This window comes from Vipera ursinii (assembly GCF_947247035.1).
Source record: "Vipera ursinii genome assembly, chromosome: 2".
NCBI classification, from domain to species: Eukaryota; Metazoa; Chordata; class Lepidosauria; order Squamata; family Viperidae; genus Vipera; species Vipera ursinii.
Window position 1 is genome coordinate 3,866,046 of NC_139513.1, and position 25,485 is coordinate 3,891,530.

General features: G+C 40.0%; 1 protein-coding gene across 1 annotated transcript; it reads right to left on the bottom strand.

The window, feature by feature from the left end:
- Positions 1 to 1,972: 1,972 nt before the first annotated feature.
- On the bottom strand, positions 1,973 to 25,485 carry LOC310633246 (vomeronasal type-2 receptor 26-like; the record flags this gene model as incomplete). Its single annotated transcript, XM_083350932.1, has 5 exons — positions 1,973 to 2,883; positions 12,138 to 12,264; positions 12,667 to 12,894; positions 19,558 to 19,747; positions 25,424 to 25,485. 5 exons carry the CDS (start codon positions 25,483 to 25,485, stop codon positions 1,973 to 1,975), a joined length of 1,518 nt encoding a protein of 505 aa, XP_083207058.1.

A 25,485-nucleotide genomic window follows, 5' to 3' on the forward strand; every position in this document is an offset into this window, starting at 1 on the left:
TGTGCTCGACCAGTATACATTCAGTTGCTCTATTTTATATCTAGTTTAGGAATTAAGAAGTGTGTTAGTGTATTCAGCATTTATAGGTTTAATACTAGAAGCATTGTATATAAGAACATGTAGCATTTACAGGGTTAAACGTTATTTCCTCAAGAGATGCATTATGGGAATTGTAGTCTGACTGTATAGTGAATACCATGCTTACCTAGTTAAGTGGGTGGAGTTTAAAGTTTTATAGCAGGACTTCTGGGCCCTTTGTCTTTGTTCTACATCTCTTCACGAATGCACGCAAGGACGCTTCTTTGCTCCAAACAATATGGGGTAAATTTACCTTCAATCCTTTACACTGTCAGGATGGACAGATGTGCCATGTTGGAGGATCTTAACAGCAAACTTAAGTCTGTTTAACACTATTCTGCAGAGTTTATGCTATTTGGACCATTAATTATAAAGCATCTTAATTCATGTTTCATCATAATCCTATCTGTGTTATTTTCAAAAGGGGCTAATAAAAGAAAAGGGTATGAAAATTAAAGTTCAGAACCAAACACCAAGCAAAACCCAAATACTAAGTGCTTGCTAATAGTATTTTTACTAGTTATTTTCAAAGAATTGCACACACATGTCATAGGATTCTATTATCACTTAAAGAAAAAAAAATGTCACCTAAAGCAAAATTCACTATTGGCTGCTCCAAAATCATCAACCTTGAGATGCTAGCAGACTCCATACCAAATTGGGACAATTTACAAAGTGTTTTAGTTCAGTGAGCACATAAAAAAGGGTAAGGTTCCATCCGTTTTTTGTGTCTTTGGTGTTTAAGCTCTGAATCAGATCCAGTGATTAAGCACATTTCTGAATGGTATATATCACATTCCTCGTTAGTGCCATTTTGGGGGCTGGTCTACCCAAGGTGGAGATTCAGATTAGCTTGGACTTGCAAAATTCTAACTTTTTGCCCAGTGACTCTACTTCTTTCTATCATCCTGGCCAAGGTTTTGGTAATGGTTTTTAAGGCCCTACATGGCATGGGTCCGGAGTACCTCGGGGATCACCTGCTGCCGGCGTCAACTTCCCTCCGCCCTGTGCGTTCCCACAGAGAGGGCCTCCTCAGGGTGCCACCGGTCAGAGAATGTTGGCTGGTGGCCCCCAGGGGGAGGGCCTTCTCTGTGGGTGCCCTGGCTCTGTGGAATCAGGTGCCGGTCGAGCTCCAGATGGCACCTGACCTCTGCTCCTTCCGACGCGGTCTGAAGACCTACCTATTTGAGCAAGCCGGCCTGGCCTGATGGGGGATGTGCTGGGGTTTTTATTGGGGATTTTTATTATTCCACTGTTTTTAGCTTGGGCTCTTATTTAATTCTTTTTTAATTTTTGTATTCTGTATTTTTTATGTGCCCTGTTCACCGCCCTGAGTCCTTCGGGAGAAGGGCGGTATACAAATATAATAAATGAAAATGAAATGAAATCATCCCAAAGGTGCTTTTCAAAAGTTAACTGGATTTTTGTTTGTTTGTTTTTCCTTCAAAACATTTTGCTTCTCATCCAGGAAGCTTGTCCATTTCCTCAGAACTGAAGAAGCTTCTTGGATGAGAAGCAAAATGTTTTCAAGAAAAAAACACACAAAGAAAATACAGGTAACTTTTGACCTCATTGATTGACAATCAATCAATTCGGGGAATCCAATTTGGATCCTACTGGATAAACTGCTGAACCATGGATTTTCTCAGAGCTCTCATTGTCCACAGGTTACAGAGCTTCTTAGTGAGCTGTGTAAAATGCACATTAATGGCTAGGGAAACAAAAGTAATAAACAATTTTAGATGTCCTTCAGATAGGAAGAAAAGCAAACAAGTTCTTTTAATTGAGGAATTTCTTAATCAGTCCAAACCATTGAATAGGGATAAGGGAAAGAACTAGGGGAAGAGAAAGAGTTCTTCTCCTGCACACATGATACAAGAAGCACTGATTAGAATCACTTTTCCCTTTTCTCTTTCATGATTAGTTGTTCCTTAGTATTGAGGTCTGGCCTCAAAATAATAATGTAGCATTTGGGGAAAAAGATGCAGCTTAACAGGCCAGCACTGGAAGCCAAGATGGAGGTGATCTGCACAGCCACCATGTATTTCCCTTTGGTACTCAGGTAGGTGGGTACAAAGGAGACCCAGACACTGCAGAAGACCAGCATGCTGAAGGTGATGAGCTTGGCTTCATTGAAGGCCCCAGGTAGATTCCTGGCCAGGAAAGCTACTGTGAAACAGATGGCAGCCAGGAAGCCCATGTAGCCGAGAGCACAGTAAAACATGGCAATAGATCCTTCATTGCATTGTAGGATGATCTCTCCAGGCTGAGAGTGTAGATCAGAGTCAGGAAATGGGGGAGAAGTGCCAAGCCAGCTGCTGCAGATGACTATCTGGATACCAGAGCAAGAAAGGATGATGGAGTTGGCCAAACTCTTCCCCAGCCATTTCTGAACTTTATTCCCTGGTTTTGTGGCCAAGAAAACCAGCACCACCGTGATAGTTTTGGCCAAGACAGAAGAAATGGCAACTGAGAAGATAATGCTGAAGGTTATCTGTCGGAGAAGGCAGGTGACTCTCCTTGGCTGGCCAATGAAGAGGAAGGAAGTGAAGAAGGAAAGCAGGAGGGAGACCAGGAGGATGTAGGAAAGGTCTCTGTTGTTGGCTTTGATGATTGGAGTGTCTAGGTATTTAATGAAGATTCCCAAGACAAAGGCTGTTGTTAAAGACAGGAACACAGCAATGGAAATTAGGATGATCCCTACATTGCCTTTATAATTTAGGAAGGTTTTAATCTTAGGAATACAGCGATCTTGACTGATATTTGGATGCTGATCTTCTGGACAAGGGGTGCATTTTTCTGAATCTGAAAAGAGGAAGAGTATTGTTCATCTTAAAGCTGGTTCTTTCACCTTTTATTGAAGCTACAATTTGCATAATATTAGTAAGGAATGAATGTTGAGAGATAAACTTAAGAATGAAGATACAGAATGCTGAAATAGAGAATGTATTTCTTATGCAGGGTGCACAACCCAAATGGAAGATCAGAATGCTAAGGTCAGATATAAGTGAGCAAAACATACCCGATAAAGAAAAATCACCTAAAAGCAAGGAAAATCAAGGAAGCACTGGAAATAGTAAAGTTGCACATACTGTAACAGCTGTAACTAGGAAAATCAGCAGATACTAAGCTTGAATTACACACTATAAGTCAAATCTCCAATTTCAGTCAAAACCTTCTACCAATCCATCAATGGAGAGACTGCAGTGAACCAGTGAACACCTGATGAAGAAGAAACAGTGCAGTTCTGGGTGCAGCCAAGGTATAACCCAAAGAAATACAACAAGAATGCAGCTTGTGCAGTGGATATGAATAAAATAGATAAGTAGGAAGTAGAGGGTGAGAAAGTTTTAAGTTAAAATTTAAAGTTTATTAAATTTATATACCACCCTTTTCCCGTAGGACGCAGGGCGGTTTACAAGGTATTTAAAAAACACTGACAATACAAAAGTTAAAAACAATTAAAAATAATTATAATTAAATTGATCCCTAAAAATATAAAACCCCAGTTAAAAACTCTCAGCCTGGGCCAGAAAGCTCAAAGAGCCAGGTCTTCAGGTCCCGCCGGAATGAACGAAGGTCGGGGGTGGTCCTAAGCACCATGGGCAGCTGGTTCCAAAGGGCAGGTACACCCACTGAGAAGGCCCTCCCCCAGGGTGTTATCCGCTGGCAATCTTTTACCACCGGCACCCTGAGAAGGCCCTCCCTATGGGAGCGCACAGGACGAAGGGAACTTGATGCCGGCAGCAGGTGTTCCCTCAAATATCCCGGACCCAAGCCATTTAGGGCTTTATAGGTCATCACCAGCACCTTGAATCTCACCCGAAGGGCAACCGGAAGCCAATGCAGCTCGCGGAGTGGAGGTGTTACATGGGAGTATTGGGAGACCCCCCATCACGACTCGCACAGCTGCATTCTGCACCAGCTGAAGCCTCCGGGTGGTCCTCAAGGGCAGCCCCATGTAGAGAGCGTTGCAGTAGTCTAAACGGGAGGTCACGAGCGCATGAGTGACAGTGCGTAGGGCATCTCGGTCCAGGTAGGGTCGCAACTGGCGCACCAGGCGAACCTGGGCAAAAGCCCCCCTGGTCACGGCTCCTATATGGTCTTCAAAAGTGAGCCGCGAATCCAGGAGGATGCCCAAGTTGTGAGCCCCATCAACGGGGGGTAACACCTCACCCCCCATCGTTAGAGATGGAATAGTCTGGTTGACCCGAGATGCCGGTATGCACAGCCACTCAGTCTTGGCAGGATTGAGACGAAGCCTGTTTCTCCCCATCCAGACCTGGACCGCTTCCAGAACATAAAGAGTTCGAAATGATCATCTTAGCCTCCCAAATTCTTTATTAGCAATTTGAATAATTTGCATATATATATATATCTCAGATAAAGGGTATGACTAACTGATGAGAACATAAATAGTTCGAAATGATCATCTTAGCCTCCCAAATTCTTTATTAGCAATTTGAATAATTTGCACAAATAATGAGCTGTCATAAGTTGACTAGTTCCTGTGGATAAGCCCTGAGCCGGGCCAAAACAGGAATGAAAGAGTTAATTAGCAAGGTCCATTCAAAAAACCTTGACAAATACTTAAACATATATATATATATATATATATACATATACATTTATTTATTTATTTTATTTATTTATTTATTTATTTTATTTATTTATTTATTGATGGGATTTATATCCCGCCCTATCTCCCGAAGGACTCAGGGCGGCTAACAACAAAACATATAATAAGTACAGAAATCAAGATAGAAATAAAATTGAAATCATGTATATACATATATACATACATACATATATGTATACATACATACATACATACATACATACATACATACATACATACATACATACATATATATATATATATATATATATATATATATATATATATATATATATATATATATATATAAAGTATTTGTCAAGGCTTTGTGAAAGCACCTTGCTAATTAACTCTTTCATTCCTGCTTTGGCCTGTCTCAAGGCTTATCCACAGGATATAGTCAACTATGACAGCTCATTATTTGTGCAAATTATTCAAATTGCTAATAAAGAATTTGGGGAGGCTGAGATGGCCATTTCGAACTCTTTATGTTCTCATCAGTCAGTCATACCCTTTATCTGAGATTCGAACCTGGGCTGATTGTATATTATGCAGTTGTTTTAACTTGCTGAGCCACAGGTTCTCTCTCTCTTTTTATTAGCTAGAAGGCAAGGCTAAATATATGTTAAGTATTTGTCAAGGCTTTGTGAAAGCACCTTGCTAATTAACTCTTTCATTCCTGCTTTGGCCTGTCTCAAGGCTTATCCACAGGATATAGTCAACTATGACAGCTCATTATTTGTGCAAATAATGAGAGAATAATAAATAATAATAATAAATAAATAATAAAAAGAGAGAAAGAACCTGTGGCTCAGCAAGTTAAAATAACTGCATAATATACAATCAGCCCAGGTTCGAATCTCAGATAAAGGGTATGACTGACTGATGAGAACATAAAGAGTTCGAAATGGCCATCTCAGCCTCCCCAAATTCTTTATTAGCAATTTGAATAATTTGCATATATATATATATATATATATATATATATATATATATATATATATATGCAAATATATATATGCAAATATATATATATATATATATATGCAAATATATATATGCAAATATATATATATATATATATATATATATATATATATATATATATATATATATGCAAATATATATATATATATATGCAAATATATATATATATATGCAAATATATATATGGATCCTTGGTTTTTCGGGTTTTTCCCCGCGTAGAACTAAAGGTGTAGGCGCAACGTTTCGACGGAGTCCCATCCGTCATCATCAGGCTTTAGCTTCCTTCTTCTGGGAGAAGCATGTGGCTGTTTGTTCCTCTTTTTTAAACTGCCAGAGGGGGTGTGTTCTGTGGAGGTGTGCTCTGATTGGGTAGGGGACCAAGTGTGTTCTGATTGGGTGGGAGTGTGTTTTGAATGGTGGGTGTGTTCTGATTGGGTGGGGGGGTGTTCTGAGTGGATGGGCTGGTCTCAGTTGCCAGCTCCAGACCTGAGCTGGTGAGTTGTGCTGCTTTTGTTCGGCTTCGTGTTTGTGGTGGTGCCATGTTTTTATAGTGGGTGTCAGTTTGCTTATTGTGTGGTTTGGAGGGGTTTAAAGTGGATGATGTTGCAGCTGTAGTTAGGTTTCTGTTTTGTGGTTGTGTGTCTTTATCGTTGTGGGTTCGGATTTGCTTTTTGAATGGTTGTGTGGTGGTGATGTCATGTGATGTTATCATGAGTTTGGGTCTGGTATCATTCTTGGTGGTTGGGCCTCGTCTGTCAATCAAGGCGGGTTTCCAAATGGCTGGTAGACGAGAGGTATCATCTCGTTTATTCATGCTGTGGGGGCGTTTTTCTATCTCAATGGCTTCTCTGATTATTCTGTTGTTAAAATGTTCAATTTTGGCGATAGTTTTGGTTTTTTTAAAATCAATTTCATGTCCCGTGGCTTCAAAGTGTTGGACCAGGGATGAAGTTTGTTCTCCCTTTCTGAGTGAGTTTTTGTGCTCTTCAATGCGTGCACTTATTCTTCTGTTGGTCTGTCCGATGTATGTGGTGGGGCAGGTGGTGCATGGGATTTCGTATACTCCTTGGTTTTCTAAGCCAATTATGTCCTTGGGGTTTCTTAGGATGGTGGATATTTTTCTGTCTGTGTAGAATGCTGTTTTGATGTTGTGTTTTTGGAGGACCTTGCTGATTCTGTCTGTGGTCCCTTTTAAGTATGGGAGGAGGGCTTTGCCATTTTCTTGTTCTCTGTCTTGGGTTTTTGTGGGTGTCTCTCTTCGGATTAAGTTGGTAATCATGTTTCTTTGGAATCCATTGGCTGTTAGTACATTAGTGAGAGTGTGTAGTTCGGTTTTTAGGTGTTGTTAGTCAGCTAGGTGTTTTGTTCTGGAGATGAGTGTCTTGGCTACGGAGTTGATCTGTGCTGGGTGGTGGTGTGAGAGTGCGTTCAGATAGCGGTTTGTGTGTGTTTTTTTATGGTAGATAGTGTGTCCTAGGGAGCCGTTGGATTTCTTGTAGACTAAGACATCAAGGAAGGGAAGTTGATTGTTAGCTTCTGTTTCCATGGTGAATTGTATTTTGGGGTGTAGGCTATTGAGGTGTATGAGGAAGTCATCCAGTTTTTCTTTGCCGTGTGGCCAGATTACGAAGGTGTCATCTACGTATCTGAGCCAGAGTTTGGGTTTGTGGTTGGATTTTTCTAGAGCGAGGGTTTCAAAGTGTTCCATGTAGAGGTTTGCGATGACAGGTGAGAGGGGTGATCCCATGGGTGCTCCTTCCATTTGTTTGTATCTTTGTCCATTGTAGATGAAGTATGTGTTAGATAGGCAGTGGTTGGTCAGATCTAGGATGTGTTTTGGGGGGTTGTATTTATTTAGGATAGCTGTCAAGGCTTCTTTGATTGGCACTTGGGTGAAGAGGGATACGACATCGAAGCTCACAAGTAGGTCACAGGGCTGTAAGTTTAGTTTACTTATGATCTCTATGAATTGGAATGAGTTTTGTACGTGTGAGGTGATGGAATTTGCATAAGGCTGTAGTTGTTTGGCAAGAAATTTGGCTAGATTTTGTAGAGGTGAGCCTATGGAGCTGACTATGGGTCTGAGTGGGGTTCCTTCTTTGTGTATCTTGGGCAGACCATAGAGCTTAGGACATCTGGATGATTTTTCTCTGGGAATGATTGTTTTCTGGATCTCTTCACTGATGGGGGTGGCTTTTATTTTTGATTTTGTGGTTTTTTCCAGGTAGGTGGTGGGATCTGTCTTGAGGAGTTTGTATGTGGAGTCTTGGAGTAGGTTGGATAATTTGGTATGGTAGTCAGATGAGTTCATTACCACCGTCATCAGGGTTGGCGTCATCAGGGTTAATTTTGGTCAGGCTGGATTCGACTCCGCATATAATGGTTTCCGTGGGAATGTGTTTGGGAGCGACTGCAAAATTAAATCCTTTAGACAGGACGTTGGTTTCGGCTTTGGTGAGAATCCTATCTAAAGGATTTAATTTTGCAGTCGCTCCCAAACACATTCCCACGGAAACCATTATATGCGGAGTCGAATCCAGCCTGACCAAAATTAACCCTGATGACGCCAACAAAATCAGACTCGAAGTTACCAACATCCTCTGCACCAGCAAACCACCCAAAAGCAACTTACCCAAAGAGGAACAGACAGCACTACTTAACCTAAAAAATGACACCAGCATAATCATTCTGCCAGCAGACAAAGGCAACGCCACGGTGGTAATGAACTCATCTGACTACCATACCAAATTATCCAACCTACTCCAAGACTCCACATACAAACTCCTCAAGACAGATCCCACCACCTACCTGGAAAAAACCACAAAATCAAAAATAAAAGCCACCCCCATCAGTGAAGAGATCCAGAAAACAATCATTCCCAGAGAAAAATCATCCAGATGTCCTAAGCTCTATGGTCTGCCCAAGATACACAAAGAAGGAACCCCACTCAGACCCATAGTCAGCTCCATAGGCTCACCTCTACAAAATCTAGCCAAATTTCTTGCCAAACAACTACAGCCTTATGCAAATTCCATCACCTCACACGTACAAAACTCATTCCAATTCATAGAGATCATAAGTAAACTAAACTTACAGCCCTGTGACCTACTTGTGAGCTTCGATGTCGTATCCCTCTTCACCCAAGTGCCAATCAAAGAAGCCTTGACAGCTATCCTAAATAAATACAACCCCCCAAAACACATCCTAGATCTGACCAACCACTGCCTATCTAACACATACTTCATCTACAATGGACAAAGATACAAACAAATGGAAGGAGCACCCATGGGATCACCCCTCTCACCTGTCATCGCAAACCTCTACATGGAACACTTTGAAACCCTCGCTCTAGAAAAATCCAACCACAAACCCAAACTCTGGCTCAGATACGTAGATGACACCTTCGTAATCTGGCCACACGGCAAAGAAAAACTGGATGACTTCCTCATACACCTCAATAGCCTACACCCCAAAATACAATTCACCATGGAAACAGAAGCTAACAATCAACTTCCCTTCCTTGATGTCTTAGTCTACAAGAAATCCAACGGCTCCCTAGGACACACTATCTACCATAAAAAAACACACACAAACCGCTATCTGAACGCACTCTCACACCACCACCCAGCACAGATCAACTCCGTAGCCAAGACACTCATCTCCAGAACAAAACACCTAGCTGACGAACAACACCTAAAAACCGAACTACACACTCTCACTAATGTACTAACAGCCAATGGATTCCAAAGAAACATGATTACCAACTTAATCCGAAGAGAGACACCCACAAAAACCCAAGACAGAGAACAAGAAAATGGCAAAGCCCTCCTCCCATACTTAAAAGGGACCACAGACAGAATCAGCAAGGTCCTCCAAAAACACAACATCAAAACAGCATTCTACACAGACAGAAAAATATCCACCATCCTAAGAAACCCCAAGGACATAATTGGCTTAGAAAACCAAGGAGTATACGAAATCCCATGCACCACCTGCCCCACCACATACATCGGACAGACCAACAGAAGAATAAGTGCACGCATTGAAGAGCACAAAAACTCACTCAGAAAGGGAGAACAAACTTCATCCCTGGTCCAACACTTTGAAGCCACGGGACATGAAATTGATTTTAAAAAAACCAAAACTATCGCCAAAATTGAACATTTTAACAACAGAATAATCAGAGAAGCCATTGAGATAGAAAAACGCCCCCACAGCATGAATAAACGAGATGATACCTCTCGTCTACCAGCCATTTGGAAACCCGCCTTGATTGACAGACGAGGCCCAACCACCAAGAATGATACCAGACCCAAACTCATGATAACATCACATGACATCACCACCACACAACCATTCAAAAAGCAAATCCGAACCCACAATGATAACGAGGCACAACCACAAAACAGAAACCTAACTACAGCTGCAACATCATCCACTTTAAACCCCTCCAAACCACACAATAAGCAAACTGACACCCACTATAAAAACATGGCACCACCACAAACACGAAGCCGAACAAAAGCAGCACAACTCACCAGCTCAGGTCTGGAGCTGGCAACTGAGACCAGCCCATCCACTCAGAACACCCCCCCACCCAATCAGAACACACCCACCATTCAAAACACACTCCCACCCAATCAGAACACACTTGGTCCCCTACCCAATCAGAGCACACCTCCACAGAACACACCCCCTCTGGCAGTTTAAAAAAGAGGAACAAACAGCCACATGCTTCTCCCAGAAGAAGGAAGCTAAAGCCTGATGATGACGGATGGGACTCCGTCGAAACGTTGCGCCTACACCTTTAGTTCTACGCGGGGAAAAACCCGAAAAACCAAGGATCCACATACAGGCACCCGCGAAAACCTCAGAAAACAAATATATATATATATATATATATATATATATATATATATATATATATATATATATATATATATATATATATATATATATATATATATATATATATATATATATATATATATATATATATATATATATATATATATATATATATATATATATATATACTGTATATATATATATTATTTATTTTTATTTTTATTCCATTTATATCCCGCCCTTCTCCGAAGACTCAGGGCAGCTTACAAGCTTAGCAGTAGCCTTCATTCTATGTATATGCCTGCTTATTAGGGCTTTCACACACCCCCCAAGCGGCATTATTACAAAGTCAGCTTAATTGCCCCCAACAATCTGGGTCCTCATTTTACCTACCTCGGAAGGATGGAAGGCTGAGTCAACCTTGAGCCTGGTGGGACTCGAACCTGCACTAATTGCAGGCAGCTGGTGTTACTTAAGGAGGCATTAGCCCGTCTCTCTATAAATATTGGTAAAGCTTGGGATGTCACAACACAGCCAACCACCCAGGATGTTGCAGCACAGAACTCAGGATATCACTACACTAGAGCTCAGGATGTCATCACACAGCCCATTATTCAGGTCGTTACAACACAAAAGACTAAAGGGCACACAGCCAACACCACAGCCACACAGGATGTTACAAAACAGCTGACTAATCCACAAACAATAACCCCATCAACCAATCAACATGTAACAACACAGCCAACCAACCCACTTACAGCAACAAAGCCAGCACCCAACACCCCCCCAATATTTATAGAGAGACGGCACTTCCGATCACACTTTGCTCGCACAAGCACGAAGCCGAAGACACCAGCCTGAAGATCATGAGTGGGACCTCGTTGAAACATTGCCAAGACCAGGGGTGTCAAACTCAATTTCATTGAGGGCCACATCAGCATTGCGGTTGCCCTCAAGGGGCCGGGTGGGTGTGGCCTGGGTGGGCGTGGCCTACTGGGTGGAGTGCATATGGCCTACTGGATGGGCAAGGCCAGCTCTACATTGTTCGCATCAAGAGTGCCTATGGGGGCCTGGGCAGGAGTGGGACAGATCTGAGGGTCTCTGGCAGAAGGAGGGTCTCTGGGCCAGGGCCAAGGCAGTGGGGGCCGTTCCCTCACTGTTTCCAGGATGGCTTCGTGGGCCACATGAAACCACTTCGCGGGCCGGATCCAGCCCCCGGGCCTTGTGTTTGACATGTCTGGCCAAGACACTCAAACTTACACGGGAAAAGACCCGAACACGCAATATATATATTGTAATTATTAGATGCACAGCTGTAATAGTGGACTGGACCCAAGCAGAAGTAAAAGCTCTGGATAGGAAGAGCGAAAAATAATAACAATGAATTATGCCCTTCATCCACACAGCAATACTGATGGACTGTATGTACAAAGGAACATAGGTGGGCATGGAATGTTTAGGAATAGAATAGAATAGAATAGAATAGAATAGAATAGAATAGAATAGAATAGAATAGAATAGAATAGAATAGAATAGAATAGAATAGATCTTTAAAATTATATTAAACAACATCTGCCTATTTGAGGTCCCCTCCAATGTCACTCACCTTCCTGGGTGGAGATGGTTCCTTCTGCACAAGGAATACAGTCATAGCAGCAGATGGGCTTCCCTTCCTGAGCCACCTTCCTGAATCCGGGATGACAACTTTCCACACACCTGGAAGGAGGGAGGGGCTGAAGAGGGAAAGGAAGAACATTTAGAATATGAACTCATTTTGAGAAAAAATAGGAAAGGATGGACCACCCCATCAAATTGAAGAAGCTGCAGGCTACTTGCCAGTTTATCATCTCATCTAATGACAAGAACAGACATAGGTTTGAAAGTTAGATTAGTTTAGATACCGACTTCTTCAAGAAAAGGACATTAAGCTGACATTTAAGCACACTGAAGTCAAGAAGCAGGTTAGAAGTGAATAGAGTGAAGAAGATCTTAGTCCAAACTCAGTGGAGGAACTACCATCAAGGCCTGGGCTAAGAAAAAGGCAACATTTCTGATGTGAAATTGGGAGTCCTTCAAAGCCACTATTACTCCATTGTGAGAATTACAGAAAGAGTGAAATAAAGAGGTTTTCTCACCTTGTTCAGCTTTTCCATCTGTGCAATATTGTTCTCATAAATCACCAGTTTGGAACCCTGGATTCTCTGTCTTTCTAGATGCCCAGATTTCATCCTGGTGACAGAATTGTTGGTGTAAACCATCCAGTTCACAATGTCTAAGTCAACAGCCGGGTCTCCATTCTCATCAAAATATACCCCATCAATGGAACGATTATACAACTGGGGGTTTTGAAGTAAAGCATGGAACTGGAAAGGAAGAAAAAATGAGAGTATTTGGAAAGGAAACCAGACATTCTATGATAAAAGCTCCTGGTTTACCCTGAGGGCAAACTGAATATTTCTCTACACAAAGCCCAGGTTCTAGATTTATTTACTCCTTCAGGGCAGAAACTGGACATAGTTGAACCATAACAGCTACTAACTTACTGCTTAAATACAAACAAACAGAGTAAACTGTGCAAATGGGACTTTCAACATCCAAGTAGCATTTGTGGTTTCCACTCTTTTGTTCAGACAAGGAAGAAAGACAGCAGCTCATCCTGATGACCCAGCCCAACCATTTTCTCTCCTTTCTTTCTGACTCTTTGTCTTAATTTTGACTCCCCCTTTTCTCCCTGTTTTTTTTCCAGACTGCAATCTATGGACTAGCAATACTTTGGCCTTAGTACTGAAATATTCTAAGAGCAAAGAAGGTATCGCCCCTTTCTTGTATTATTTTCTCTCCATTAGTGGTGAAGCTACTGAAGAAACCTCAAGTAGACCCAGTCAAGATTGTCCCCAAGGTGCTTTTCAAAAGGCAACTGGACTTTCTTGATTTTTATTCCTTGAAAATGTTTTGCTTCTCATCCAAGAATAGAATAGAATAACAGAGTTGGAAGGGATCTTGGAGGTCTTCCAGTCCAACTCCCTGCTCATGACTTCTGGAGGCAAGTTGTTCCATTGGTTAATTGTTCCAACTGTCAGGAAATTTCTTCTTAATTCTAGGTTGCTTTTCTCCCCTGCTTAGTTTTCATCCATTTCTTCTTGTACTGCCTTCAGTGGGGAGACAAGCTGGTGCTCTGTGCAGGCAGTCAGATTCCTTTATGGCTCTGAACTTTCCCAGTTGTGGTGCCCACTTGCGAGGTAGCACCAGGAAGGGAGGAGACCTTGGGTGATGCTTCAGGAAGAGCTGCTTTTCTTTTTTCTTTTTAGTATAAGTTTTGTATTGATTTTCCAATGTTACAATAGTATCTTTGAAAAGCAATGTGGTGTCTGGGTTACAATAATTCTGTTTCATACAAATACATATTATTACAAATCTCCAATTTGTTGTAACCAGAATTTCCTCTCTTTTTAATACATATTATCTCTTATCTAAATTAACATACTTCTTATTGTTATCCATCAGTTATTTAGTAGTTTTCTTACATTTGTCAATACTTTTGTGTATTTTATATTTTAACAGTCCATCTTTAAGACATCGAACACCTTATATACTTTTCCAGCTTTAATTTTGCATTGATATTAAAGTTCAGCATCTGAAGTTTCTCATTTTTATATTTCTAAGTGACCTCAATTCCTTTTGCACAATTCTCTCCAATACCTAGTAATATAAATATACTTCTTATCTATCTCATTTCCATATCAACAAGTTGGTAATACAATATTCTTGTTTTCATTATAATTTTCACGTATTGAAAATTAGCCAAAATTTCTCCCATTTCACCATTTAATACATTCTTTCATATCACTATATCCAAGTATATTAATTACATTTTATCTTAATCAATTTCATTTAAACAGCTCAATATTTCAATTTAACTGTTAATATTCATACATCTGAGGTTTTTTTTAATTAGCCAGTATTTTTATCTACTTATCGAAACAATCTCTCATAATCTAAGTATAATCCTGTCTATTTTAGTATTTTCTATTTCAGGCCTCTTAAATATGTCCATTCTTCTTCAATCTTATTCTTGCTTTTTTCCTTTGCCATGTCATTTTTCGCTTCTTTGCTTCAGGGTCATCAAAGAATTCTTGTGTTATTGTATCGTATTGAAGTGACCCTCCAATCTTCCTTTTTGAAGGGTTGAGGGGCCTAATAAAAGCACCAAATCTTCTCATTATTTTCACCTCTTGATATAGTTGTCTTGGACTGTGTATTTTTATTTCTTCCATCTGTTTCTTATTCTGATCTTCAAATGTCTGTGCTTATTGAGTAGTTAATTTTTCTGTCAATGTATTTGATTGTTCAATTTCTTCTGTTATGTTCTGTCCTGTTAAATTATTAGTTGTAGTCACAATTTGAGTTTGCTTCTCCAAGACGCTTTCTATTTTTTCCCCAAAAGCTCTTATTTCATCGACGGCTGTAGACAGGAACTGATGAGTTTGGTAAGTTATGTTCATTATAGCATAGATTTGTTTTTGTATTTCTTCCATAGTGGAGTCACATCTGCTGTTCAAGGTTAGTCTTATCTTGCTTTTCTAATGAATCAGCCAAGTCTCTCTCTCTCTTTTTAAGAGTGTTAAATTGCAATTTCAGGTTTAGCCACTGGGTGTCCCCCAAGTGCTTAGAAAATTCTTTTCTTTTCTTTTAGGGAAATATCTGTTAATCTCTTTTCAGTTATTTCTTCTATTTTAGAAGAGCAAAACCAAATTTTCAAATAAAAATAGGAAGTAAGGAGTAGGTAGTCAAAAGCTTTTAGTCCACAAGTTATAAAGTTCTAGTTGAGGTCCAATTCAATTTTTCAACATTTTTTTAAAAAATACCCCTGGAGGCTTGATCACCACTATGAAGGGAGGGTTGAACTCCCCCCTCCTCTCTACAGGGGGGGATGGTACTTAGCAGCTCATTTAGGTGAACAGAAGATTGGGGTATAAGAGAGGAATCTTACCCAGTCTCTCCATGCTGCTTTAATGTTGCCTGGTGGTAAGTGTGACTTCAGCTGTCTGCAGCCTAGTAACCAGCCATGTTACTATGGCTGGTCTTTCATCCACTGATTCAAAGGGAATGCAGGCACTAATGGGGGTGGTGGTTTGCGGCTCCCCCGCATTTCTGCAAAAGCCCCTTCTTGCTGGTCACCCCTCCAGGGCAACTCTTTGGCCCTTTTAGGACCCCCCAGGAATGAGAAACTGGACATGGATGACAAGAGCCATCCTCCAGACGTCCACAATGGCAGCATTGACAAACCAGAAGCTGGAAGAGCTGCTTTTCTTTATCGCTGGTATAAAGGTTGGGAATCAGGCAAGCATTTCCTATAACAGGGCTGGTACCTTGGCAAGCCAAACTACAATAACATTGTGGTCTCCTGGCTACTGTAACAACACCGTATGCTAATAATAATAAACATGGATGATTGATAATTTCTATAGACATTGAACCAGTCCTGACTTTTCTCTTGCACCTTTCAGACTTTGGTTTACTCCAGACAAAAATAAAACATTTTTGGTAACTTGGATGCAGAACCCTCCCTTCTTACAGTTTGGAACTGAGTTGTGCACTAGAATACCTGCCAGGCCTTCAGACTTTGAGCTCCCAGGTTTTCACCATTGTTTCTCATTGGCCCCTTGGATCTGGAGAGATAGGCTGAATGCAAGGCCAGCCCCACAGCCCAGATTATGTTGTAAGTGAAAGAGCTGTCAAGAGATAAGATTTGTTGGATCTCTTCATTGGGTAGAAGCTCCATTTCTTCTCTTTCCCTGCACTGTCTCCAGACTTTCACAGAGAAGACATCCTTGATGGAGGAACATGTAAAGGATTTCTTTACAAAGTGTTTCATGGAAGAGTGAAATTGTTTAAAAGCATCAAAGACCTCCATTTTATTTGTCTGTACAAGAAAGGAAAAAAAGCCCCAAATGTTTTGGAAGGTAGAAATACTACTTCCCATGAAATCCCAAGTGAGATCCCAACAGGTTGCTATGATCCAGAGTTTTCCCGTGGTGGATTCCTTAAGATATTTAAGCACGACATGCGTAATTAATATTCCTATCTGGAATGAACTAATCTCTGCACTGTAGAGAAAGACATTCACTTGTCTCCACTTAGCAAATAGTTCCAATGGCATCACCAAGTTTCTGATTTTTATGGAAAACAGTTGAGATAAAACTGGACAAATGCCCTTCTTGACCAGCATGGAAGTAATTGTCCTCATGAACCTCTCTCCCTGGTCAGTGTCTGGAGCCATCAGGCCAACCAAGGTCCATCTGAAATGGAGGAGCAGCTCGACCATCCCTGGATACTGGACACCTTCAGCAGGAAGCATTGGGTAGAAGAATGGAAACTGAGTTTTGTCCCTCAGAACTGGGGAAACAAAGCTGTAACTGATCTGAAAAATGAAGAGAAATTTATTTAGAATAGAATAGAATGGAATGGAATGCAATGGAATGGAATAGAATAGAATAATAGAATAGAATAGAATAGAATAGAATAGAATAGAATAGAATAGAATAGAATAGAATAGAATAGAATGGAATGGAATGGAATGGAATGGAATGGAATGGAATGGAATGGAATGGAATGGAATGGAATGGAATAGAATAGAATAGAATAGAATAGAATAGAATAGAATAGAATAGAAGTTGGAAGAGACCTTGGAGATCTGCTAGTCTAAATCCCTGCTCAGCTTGTCCAAGCTCTTAAAAACTTCCAATGTTGGAGAATTCAAAATGTCTGGAGGCACTGATTAATTGTTCTAATTGTCAGGAAATTTCTCTTTAGTTTTAGGTTGCTTCTCTCCTTTATTAGTTTCCATCTGTTCCTTCTTGTCCCTTCAGATACTTTGGAGAATGGCTTGACTCCTTCTTATTTGTGGCAACCCTTGAGATATTGGAACACTGTTATCATGTCATCCCTTGTCCTTCTCTTCATTAAGCTAGACATACATTATGTGATCCATATAGTGATCAAACAACAATTCTCTCCCAACTGAACACTTCTGAAATAAAGATCTTTCGGTGGTGAATTTACTCCTCTGCTCAGTTATTGCTTTTCTTTCCACTTGCTCCCTAAGTGCAGAATTTTGCTGTTCCAAAGTGTCAGAAGAGTCCTCATATCTGGATTGAGATCATAGCAGAACACAGAATAATAGAGTTTAAAGGGTCCTTGGAGGCCTTTTAGCCCAACTTCCTGCTTGAGCAGGAGACCCTATATCACTTCAGATAAATGATTGTCCAGTCTCTTTTTGAAAGTCTCAATGATGGTGCACCCACAAGTTTTGAAGGCAAGTTATTCTGTTGGTTAAATGATCTCATCATTAGGAAATTTCTTCTTAGTTCTAGGTTGCTTCTCTCATTGGTTAGTTTTTAACTTCTTGTTTTGCCTTTTTACGCTTTGGAAAATAGTTTGAACTTTGCAGTCTTTGCAGGAGCCCCTCAAATATTAGAAGAGCTCTATCATGTCTTCCCTAGTCCTTTTCACTAGACTAGCTATATCCAATTCCTGTAACTGTTCTTCGTACGTTTTAGCCTCCAGCCCCTTAATCATTTTTGTTGCGCTACTCTGCACGCTTTCCACGGTCTCAGCTTATTTTTAATATTCTGGTGACCAAAACTGGATGCAGTTTTCCAAGTGTGGCTGTATTAAGGCTTTGTAAATTGGTACTTAACATTAAGAAAACCAAGATCATGTCATCTGGCCATCTCAATTCTTGGCAAATAGATGGGAACGAAATGGAGGTAGTGACAGATTTTATTTTCCTGGGCTCCAAGATCACCGCAGATGGGGAGTGCAGCCAAGAAATTAAAAGAATGCTTGCTGCTGGGGAGGAAAGCCATGGCAAATCTAGACAGCACACTAAAAAGCAGAGAGATCACCCAGCCAACAAAAGTGCATATAGTCAAGGCTATGGTCTTCCAGGTGCAATGTATGGCTGTGAAAGTTGGACCATAAGAAAGGCTGAGTGCCAAAGAATTGAGGCCTTTGAAGTATGGTGCTGGAGAAGACTCCTGTAAGTCCCTTGACTTTAGAAGGCCAGATTCTGAAGTTGAAACTCAAATACTATGGCCACCTAATGAAAAGGAAGGACTCACTGGAGAAGAGCCTAATGCTGGGAAAGATTGAGAGCAAGAGCAGAAGGGGATGAAAGAGAATGAGGTGGCTGGATGGAGTCACTTAAGCAGTAGGCATGAGCTTAAATGGACTCCAGAAGATGGTAGAGGACAGGAAGGCCTGGAGGAACGCTGTCCATGGGGTCACGATGGGTTGGACAGTACGAAGGCTACTCCATTTCTTCTGAGGGACTCTTGCCTGCAGTAGTATACCTGATGGTCATCTGAATTAAATTCACCCATTCCTGTCCATTTTAGTTTGCTGATACCTAAGATGTCGATGTTCAGTCTTGTCATCTCTTGTTTGACCACGTCTAGCTTGCCTTGATTCATGGATCTTACATTCCAGGTTCCTATGGAGAATAAATCTTTACAGCATCAGACTTTCCTTTCACCAACAGATGCATCCACAGCTCAGCATCCTTTCAGCTTTAGCCAAGTTGCTTCATTTTTTCTGTCAATACTAGTACTAGTCCTCTGCTCTTCCCCAGTAGCATATTGCACACCTCCCGACCTGAAGGGCACATCTTTCAGCATCACATCTTTTTGCCTTTTGGTACTGTCCATGGGGTTTTCATGGCAAAGATATTGGAGTGGGTTGCCATTTCCTTCTCCAGTGGATCACATTTTTGTCAGAACTCTCTGCTATGACCTTTCCATCTTGGGTGGCCCTGCACGGCATAGCTCATAGCTTCATTGAATTACGCAAGCCCCTTCGCCCCGACAAGGCAGTAATCCATGAAGGGGCAGTTTTTTCTTAGCTAAGTATAAAACTTTTTTCTCCCTTTAGAAATCCTGATCTGTCATCTCTAAATTCCATGATAAAACTCTGCTCTTGGATTTAAATTTCTATGGTTAAATATTGTCTTCTCAGTAAAGAAATACCTGTGGGATTTTATAGGTGCCCAACATGTTTGAAATGAGGATGGAGATGTCAGCATTGGCCCCTTCAAGAACGGCAAGGATGTTTTTCTGCCTTCCACATCTGTAGTTGGGAACATTGGCTTCTTCATCTGAAAGCAGATCCAGAAGAGCATCCAAAGTAATTTGCTCATTGAAATAGTGTTCATAGATACTGTAACCCAGAGTGAGGTTAGGTAAGAGATTCCTAGAATCCTGGTGGAAGTGGTGGACAGCATAAAGGAAGGAGAGCATTTTCCAGTATTTTGTGTATTTTCCCCTGTATATATAAATATATTAGAAAATAAATCAAAAAAACATTTTCCTGAAATACTATCCAATATTCAACTTCATCTGGTATCAAGAGTTTTTATGTGAGAGTTAAAACATTCCTTAAAATATTAATATAGAAAACTAGTCAAATTCGTAAATTTTAGTACTAAAAATTTTCAAATCCTGTTTCAAAAGTACTATCTCAGTTTATAACAAGAACAGAAAGTCAATTTTATGAACGGGTTGATGATATTTCATAGCATTTTAGAATGGATTGTTTAATCTCTACTAATAAGGGTGGTTGATACCTCACATATTTAAATACAATGCTTAAATACTTAAATACTGAATTCATGTTATATCTAAACAAATCTAATTATTATTTGATATTGCTTATTCTGATTTTATAAATATCCTTGAAGTTGGACCAAGAATTCAATCTAGCTTAATAGTTATTCTCTCTTCCCCAGCTTTTAATACTTAGAAATTTTACCTATTCTTTAATATTAAGGATAGAATTGTAAAACTTGAAAGGGTCATTTAAGAGATAAATTCTACACATCTAATTCCCTAGATGTAAACATAAGCCAAGCACATCATTGTGATCATCAGGATCCTTGCATTAGATCAATATTTTAGAATATTTTCATTTTTATTGAACTTGGGAGCATTAAATCTTTGGCATAAATTCATCAGTGGAAATCATAAACATTTGCAAAATGAGTAAATAAGCACATTCTTAACTGTGACTTTTTCATCTCAATATCAATGGAGATTTTCAGTCATCCAGGTCTCGGTTCTCCCAAAGGTGCTTTCCAAAAGACAACTGGACCTTTTTTTGTTTTTTCCTTGAAAACGTTTTGTTTTTCATCCAAGAAGAATCTTCAGTTGCTTCTTCAGTAAGACATGATAGCATTGTTCCCATATCTCATGGGTTGCCAGAAAAAAAAAGGCTCAACCTATTCTCCAAAGCAGCTGAAGACAAGACGAGGAACAATTGATAGAAACTAATCAATAGAGAGAAGCTACCTAGAACTAAGGAGAAATTTCCTGATAGTTAGAAAATTAAATAGTGGAATGACTTGCCTCCAAAAGTTATGCATGCTTCAATATAGGAAGTTTTTAAGAAGAGCATGGACAACTGTTTGTCTGAAATGGTATAGGGTTTCCTGCCTGAGCAGGAGGTTGAACTAGAATTTAATTTAACTTTATTTTATTAGATTTATATACCGCCCTTTCCCGAAGGACTCAGGGCGGTTTACAGGGTATTTTAAAATCACACCAATACAAAATACAAAAGTTAAAAAACAATTAAAAAGATTAAATTATCCCTGAAAATAAAAACCCCAGTTAAAAATTCTCAGCCTGGGCCGGAGAGCTCAAAGAGCCAAGTCTTCTTCAGGTCCTGGCGGAATGATCCAAGATCCGTTCCAACTCTGTTATTCTATTCTATTCTATTCTATTCTATTCTATTCTATTCTATTCTATTCTATTCTATTCTATTCTATTCTATTCTATTCTATTCTATTCTATTCTATTCTATTCTATTCTATTCTATTCTATTCCATTCTATTCTATTCTATGCCCACCTATGCTCCTTTTGTACATAGAGTCCATCAATATTGCTCTGTGGATGAAGGGTATAAATCATTGTCATTGTTGTTTGGTGTTGCCTGAACAGGTGGATGGTCTAGAAGATCTCCAAGGTCACTTCCAACTCTGATATTCTGTATTCTGTTATTCTGTTGCCTTTTGAAAAGCACCTTTGGGACTTTCATCTCAGCAGGAAATCTTGGTGTAGAAAAGGAATTGCGAAGCTTTTCCCAATACCACTTCAAGGAGAAAATAAGAGTGCTTCTAAGAAATTGCAACCATGTCATTTTCAGGAGTCAAGATCAGTTTGAGGATGCTTTCTTCTTTCCTTCATGGGCCAGAGAAGAGTAAGGAGGGACCACTCCATACTCCATACACATAATGTAGCTCTGCTTAAAGGAAGTGAAAAAGGGGAATGTTTGTTCTGCACATTGAAAGGATAGCAAAGATCTCTACTTTGTACCACCTTACTTGATAGGTGCTGAGGAGTCTCATCAGCTGTAGGATGTAAAATAGATCCCCAAGATAAATGAGAACAGAAAGAGAGGAAAAGTAGCAGATCAAGCAGACAATAGTTGGTTAATTTCAGAGGGGTGGAACTGACTACTTCTTCTTCTTCTTCTTCTTCTTCTTCTTCTTCTTCTTCTTCTTCTTCTTCTTATTATTATTATTATTATTATTATTATTATTATTATTATTATTATTATTATTATTATTATTATTATTATCTCTTAATAAGGGTGGCTGATATCCTGAGATATCTCACATATTTAAATGCAATACTTAACATATTTAATTCATGTTATGTCTAAAAAAATCTAATTGTTATAAACCTTTGCTTATTCTGATTTTATAAATATCGTTGGAGTTGGACCAAGAATTCAATCTAGTTTAATAGATATTCTCTCTATCTCAACCTTTTAGTATAAAATCATTTTAGCCAGCTTTTAATATTTGGAAATTTTACCTATTCTTTAATATTAGTATAGATTATAATGATAAAAATTGAAAGGGTGATTTAGGAGATAAATTCTACAGTCTAATTTACTAGATGTAAACATAACCCAAGCACACCATTGTGATCATCAGGATCTTTGTATTGGATCACTATTTTAGAATATTTTCATTTTTATTGAACTTGGGAGCATTAAATACTTGTCATAAATTCATAACTGGGAATCATAAACATTTGCCAAATCAGTGAATAAGTACATTCTTAACTGTGACTCTTTCATCTCAATATCTATGGAGATTCTCAGTCATGCATGTCATGGTTGTCTCAAAGGTGTTTTTCAAAAGGCAACTGTCCTTTCGTTTTTCAGTTTTCCCTTGAAAACATTTCACTTCTCGTCCAAGAAGCTTCTTCCATTGCTCCTTCAGCAACATGATCACAGTGTTCTGCTATCTAAGCAGTTGCCACAAAGAAGAGGGGCTCAACATATTGTCCAAAGCACCAGAAGCAACAGATGGAAACTAATCAAGGAGAGAAGCAACCTGGAACTAAGAAGAAATTTCCTGACAGTGAGAACAATTAATCAGTGGAATGACTTGCTTCCAGAAGTTGGGAATGCTCCAACACTGGAAGTTTTTAAGAAGAAAGTGGACAACCATTTGTCTGAAATCGTATAAGGTTTCCTGCCTGAGCAGGGGGTTGGACTAGAAGATCTAGAAGGCTAGAAGATCCTTTCCAACTCTGATATTCTGTATTCTGTTGCCTTTTGAAAAGCACCTTTGGGACTTTCATCTCAATAGTTAATCTTAGAGTAGAAAAGAAATTGTGAAGCTTCTCCCATCACCATTTCAGGGAGAAAATGGAGTACTTCTAAGAATTTACAACGATGTCATTTTCAGAAGTCAAGATCAGTTTGAGGATGACTTTCTTCTATCCTTCATGGGCCAGAGAGGAGTAAGGAGGGACCACCCCATACTCCATACACATAATGTAGCTCTGCTTAAAGGAAGTGAAGAAAGGGAATGTTTCTTCTGCACATTGAAAGGAAAGCAAAGATCTCTACTTTGACCATCTTACTTGATAGGTGCTGAGGAACCTCATCATCTGCAGGACGTAAACTGGATAAATTAGAACAGAAAGAGAGCAAAAGTAGCAGATCAAGCAGACAATATCTGGTTAATTTCAGAGGGCTGAAACTGACTTACAAGGATAATTGAATGGAAGGAGTTTTGTTGAAGCTAAATGGTAGAAACCTAGATTGGGTTGCAGAGATTATCCCACTAATGAGAAAATCTCCTGGCTTGTAATAATTCTGCGAATAAACTTCTTGCTCCAGAGTCAAGAGGCATTTGGCATTGCGCTGCTGAGAAGCTCCCTGAGGCCACAAAAGCAGCACAAGGAGAAGTAGAAGCAACATGATGTCATGGCCTGATTCACTGGGGTGCATTGCAGATTTCTTCTCAAAGACAGAGAAGAGCAGGTAGAAGAAATAAAAACTCTCTTCCAAAATACAATCTTCACAGGAGGAGCCAGGCAAGTTTCACATCTGAAAAGGAGGGGAGTAAACACAGCCCCTGCCTCCCTTAAAAATCTCCTCATGCTCTCTTTCTAATGAGAAGATATAATGCAGGATTCCTCTTGTGTGTGGCTTTGACATCAAAACATGTTTTTGATGTGCTTGTTGACCAATCTGCTCAATAATTCTAGTAAGGTCTCTTGAGACTTAATTGAAGGACAACAAATACATCTCAATCATCAGGATAATTGTGAGGGATGAAAAGTCCCCTCTAGGAACTTTGAATTATTCAGCAGGTAGGTGCCCAAAGGGAGAACTCACAAGCGATAGCTTCAAACCTGGAAAATGGGTACTGAGGGACACTGGAGAATTTGGCCCCAAACATTTAGCATGCCCATGAATATGAATAGTCTCAAAACAAAGTAAAATTATATTCTGTCTATGTTCTTCTGCACAGCAGTGTACAATTGAAAAAGAAAGATTCAAGAGTACACGTAGTCCTCGGCTTACGACCACAATTGAACTCAAAATTTCTGTTGCTAACTAAGACATTTGTTAAGTTGGTTTTGTCCCATTTTATGACCTTTCTTGATGAAATTTTTAAGTGAATCCCTGCAGTTGTTAAGTTAGCAACACAGATGTTAAGTGAATCTGGCTTCCCTATTGACTTGGCTTGTCAGATGGACACAAAAGAGGATCCCATGACCTCAGGACACAGCAACCATCATAAATAAGAGTCAGTTGCCAAGCTTATGAATTTTGACCACATGGCCATGGTGATCCTGCCATGGTTATAAGTATGAAACATGGTCATGTCATTTTTTTAGTGTCATTATAACTTCAAATGGTCACTAAGTGAACTGTTGAAAGTTAAATGTCTATGACGATTCTCAGTCATCTAGAGCATTGTTGTTCTAAAGGTGCTTTTTTCACAAGGCAACTAACTTTTTTGTTTTTCTTGAAGATGTTTTGCTTCTCATCCAAGAAGCTTCTTCAGCTCTGACAGAATGGTGGGGAATCGAAGGATTTATACTCCTTGCAGACAGCTAGTCATTTGCATTCTTTTGGTGAGTCGTTAATGCTACCTGGAAGCTTATCTGTATTACCAGGGACACCTGAGTAGTGCAAATGGGTGCGGAGCCTTCTTGGAACTGATGAAAGGACTGTGCTGTAGACTGGAGATAGATAATATCATATCCCTCCCCCTCTGTTGAGAGAGGGCTGTTCAGTTTTGACAAAGATGGACTCTTTGACCCCCTCTTTCACACCAGCGGTCCTCTCTGTCCAGAATATGGACTTTGCTGTTGTCAAAAGGGTGACCTTTGTATTTTAAATGGAGATAAACTACTTGCGGGAGACTCATGGGAGGCTCATGTGGCAGCACTGGCAGCAGGAGGAAGCAGAGGTATGCTGTGTGGCCATCTGGCTTGTGCAAGTCTCCCGCAAGCCTGGCGGCCATGCAGCACATCTTGATTGCCTGCCTTCCCCTGTGCCTCTGCCTCCATGCTTGGACTTACCTGCACTGCATGGGCTGCTGCTGCTGCTGCCGCCAGACAACGTCACCTCTTGTGCTGGCCAT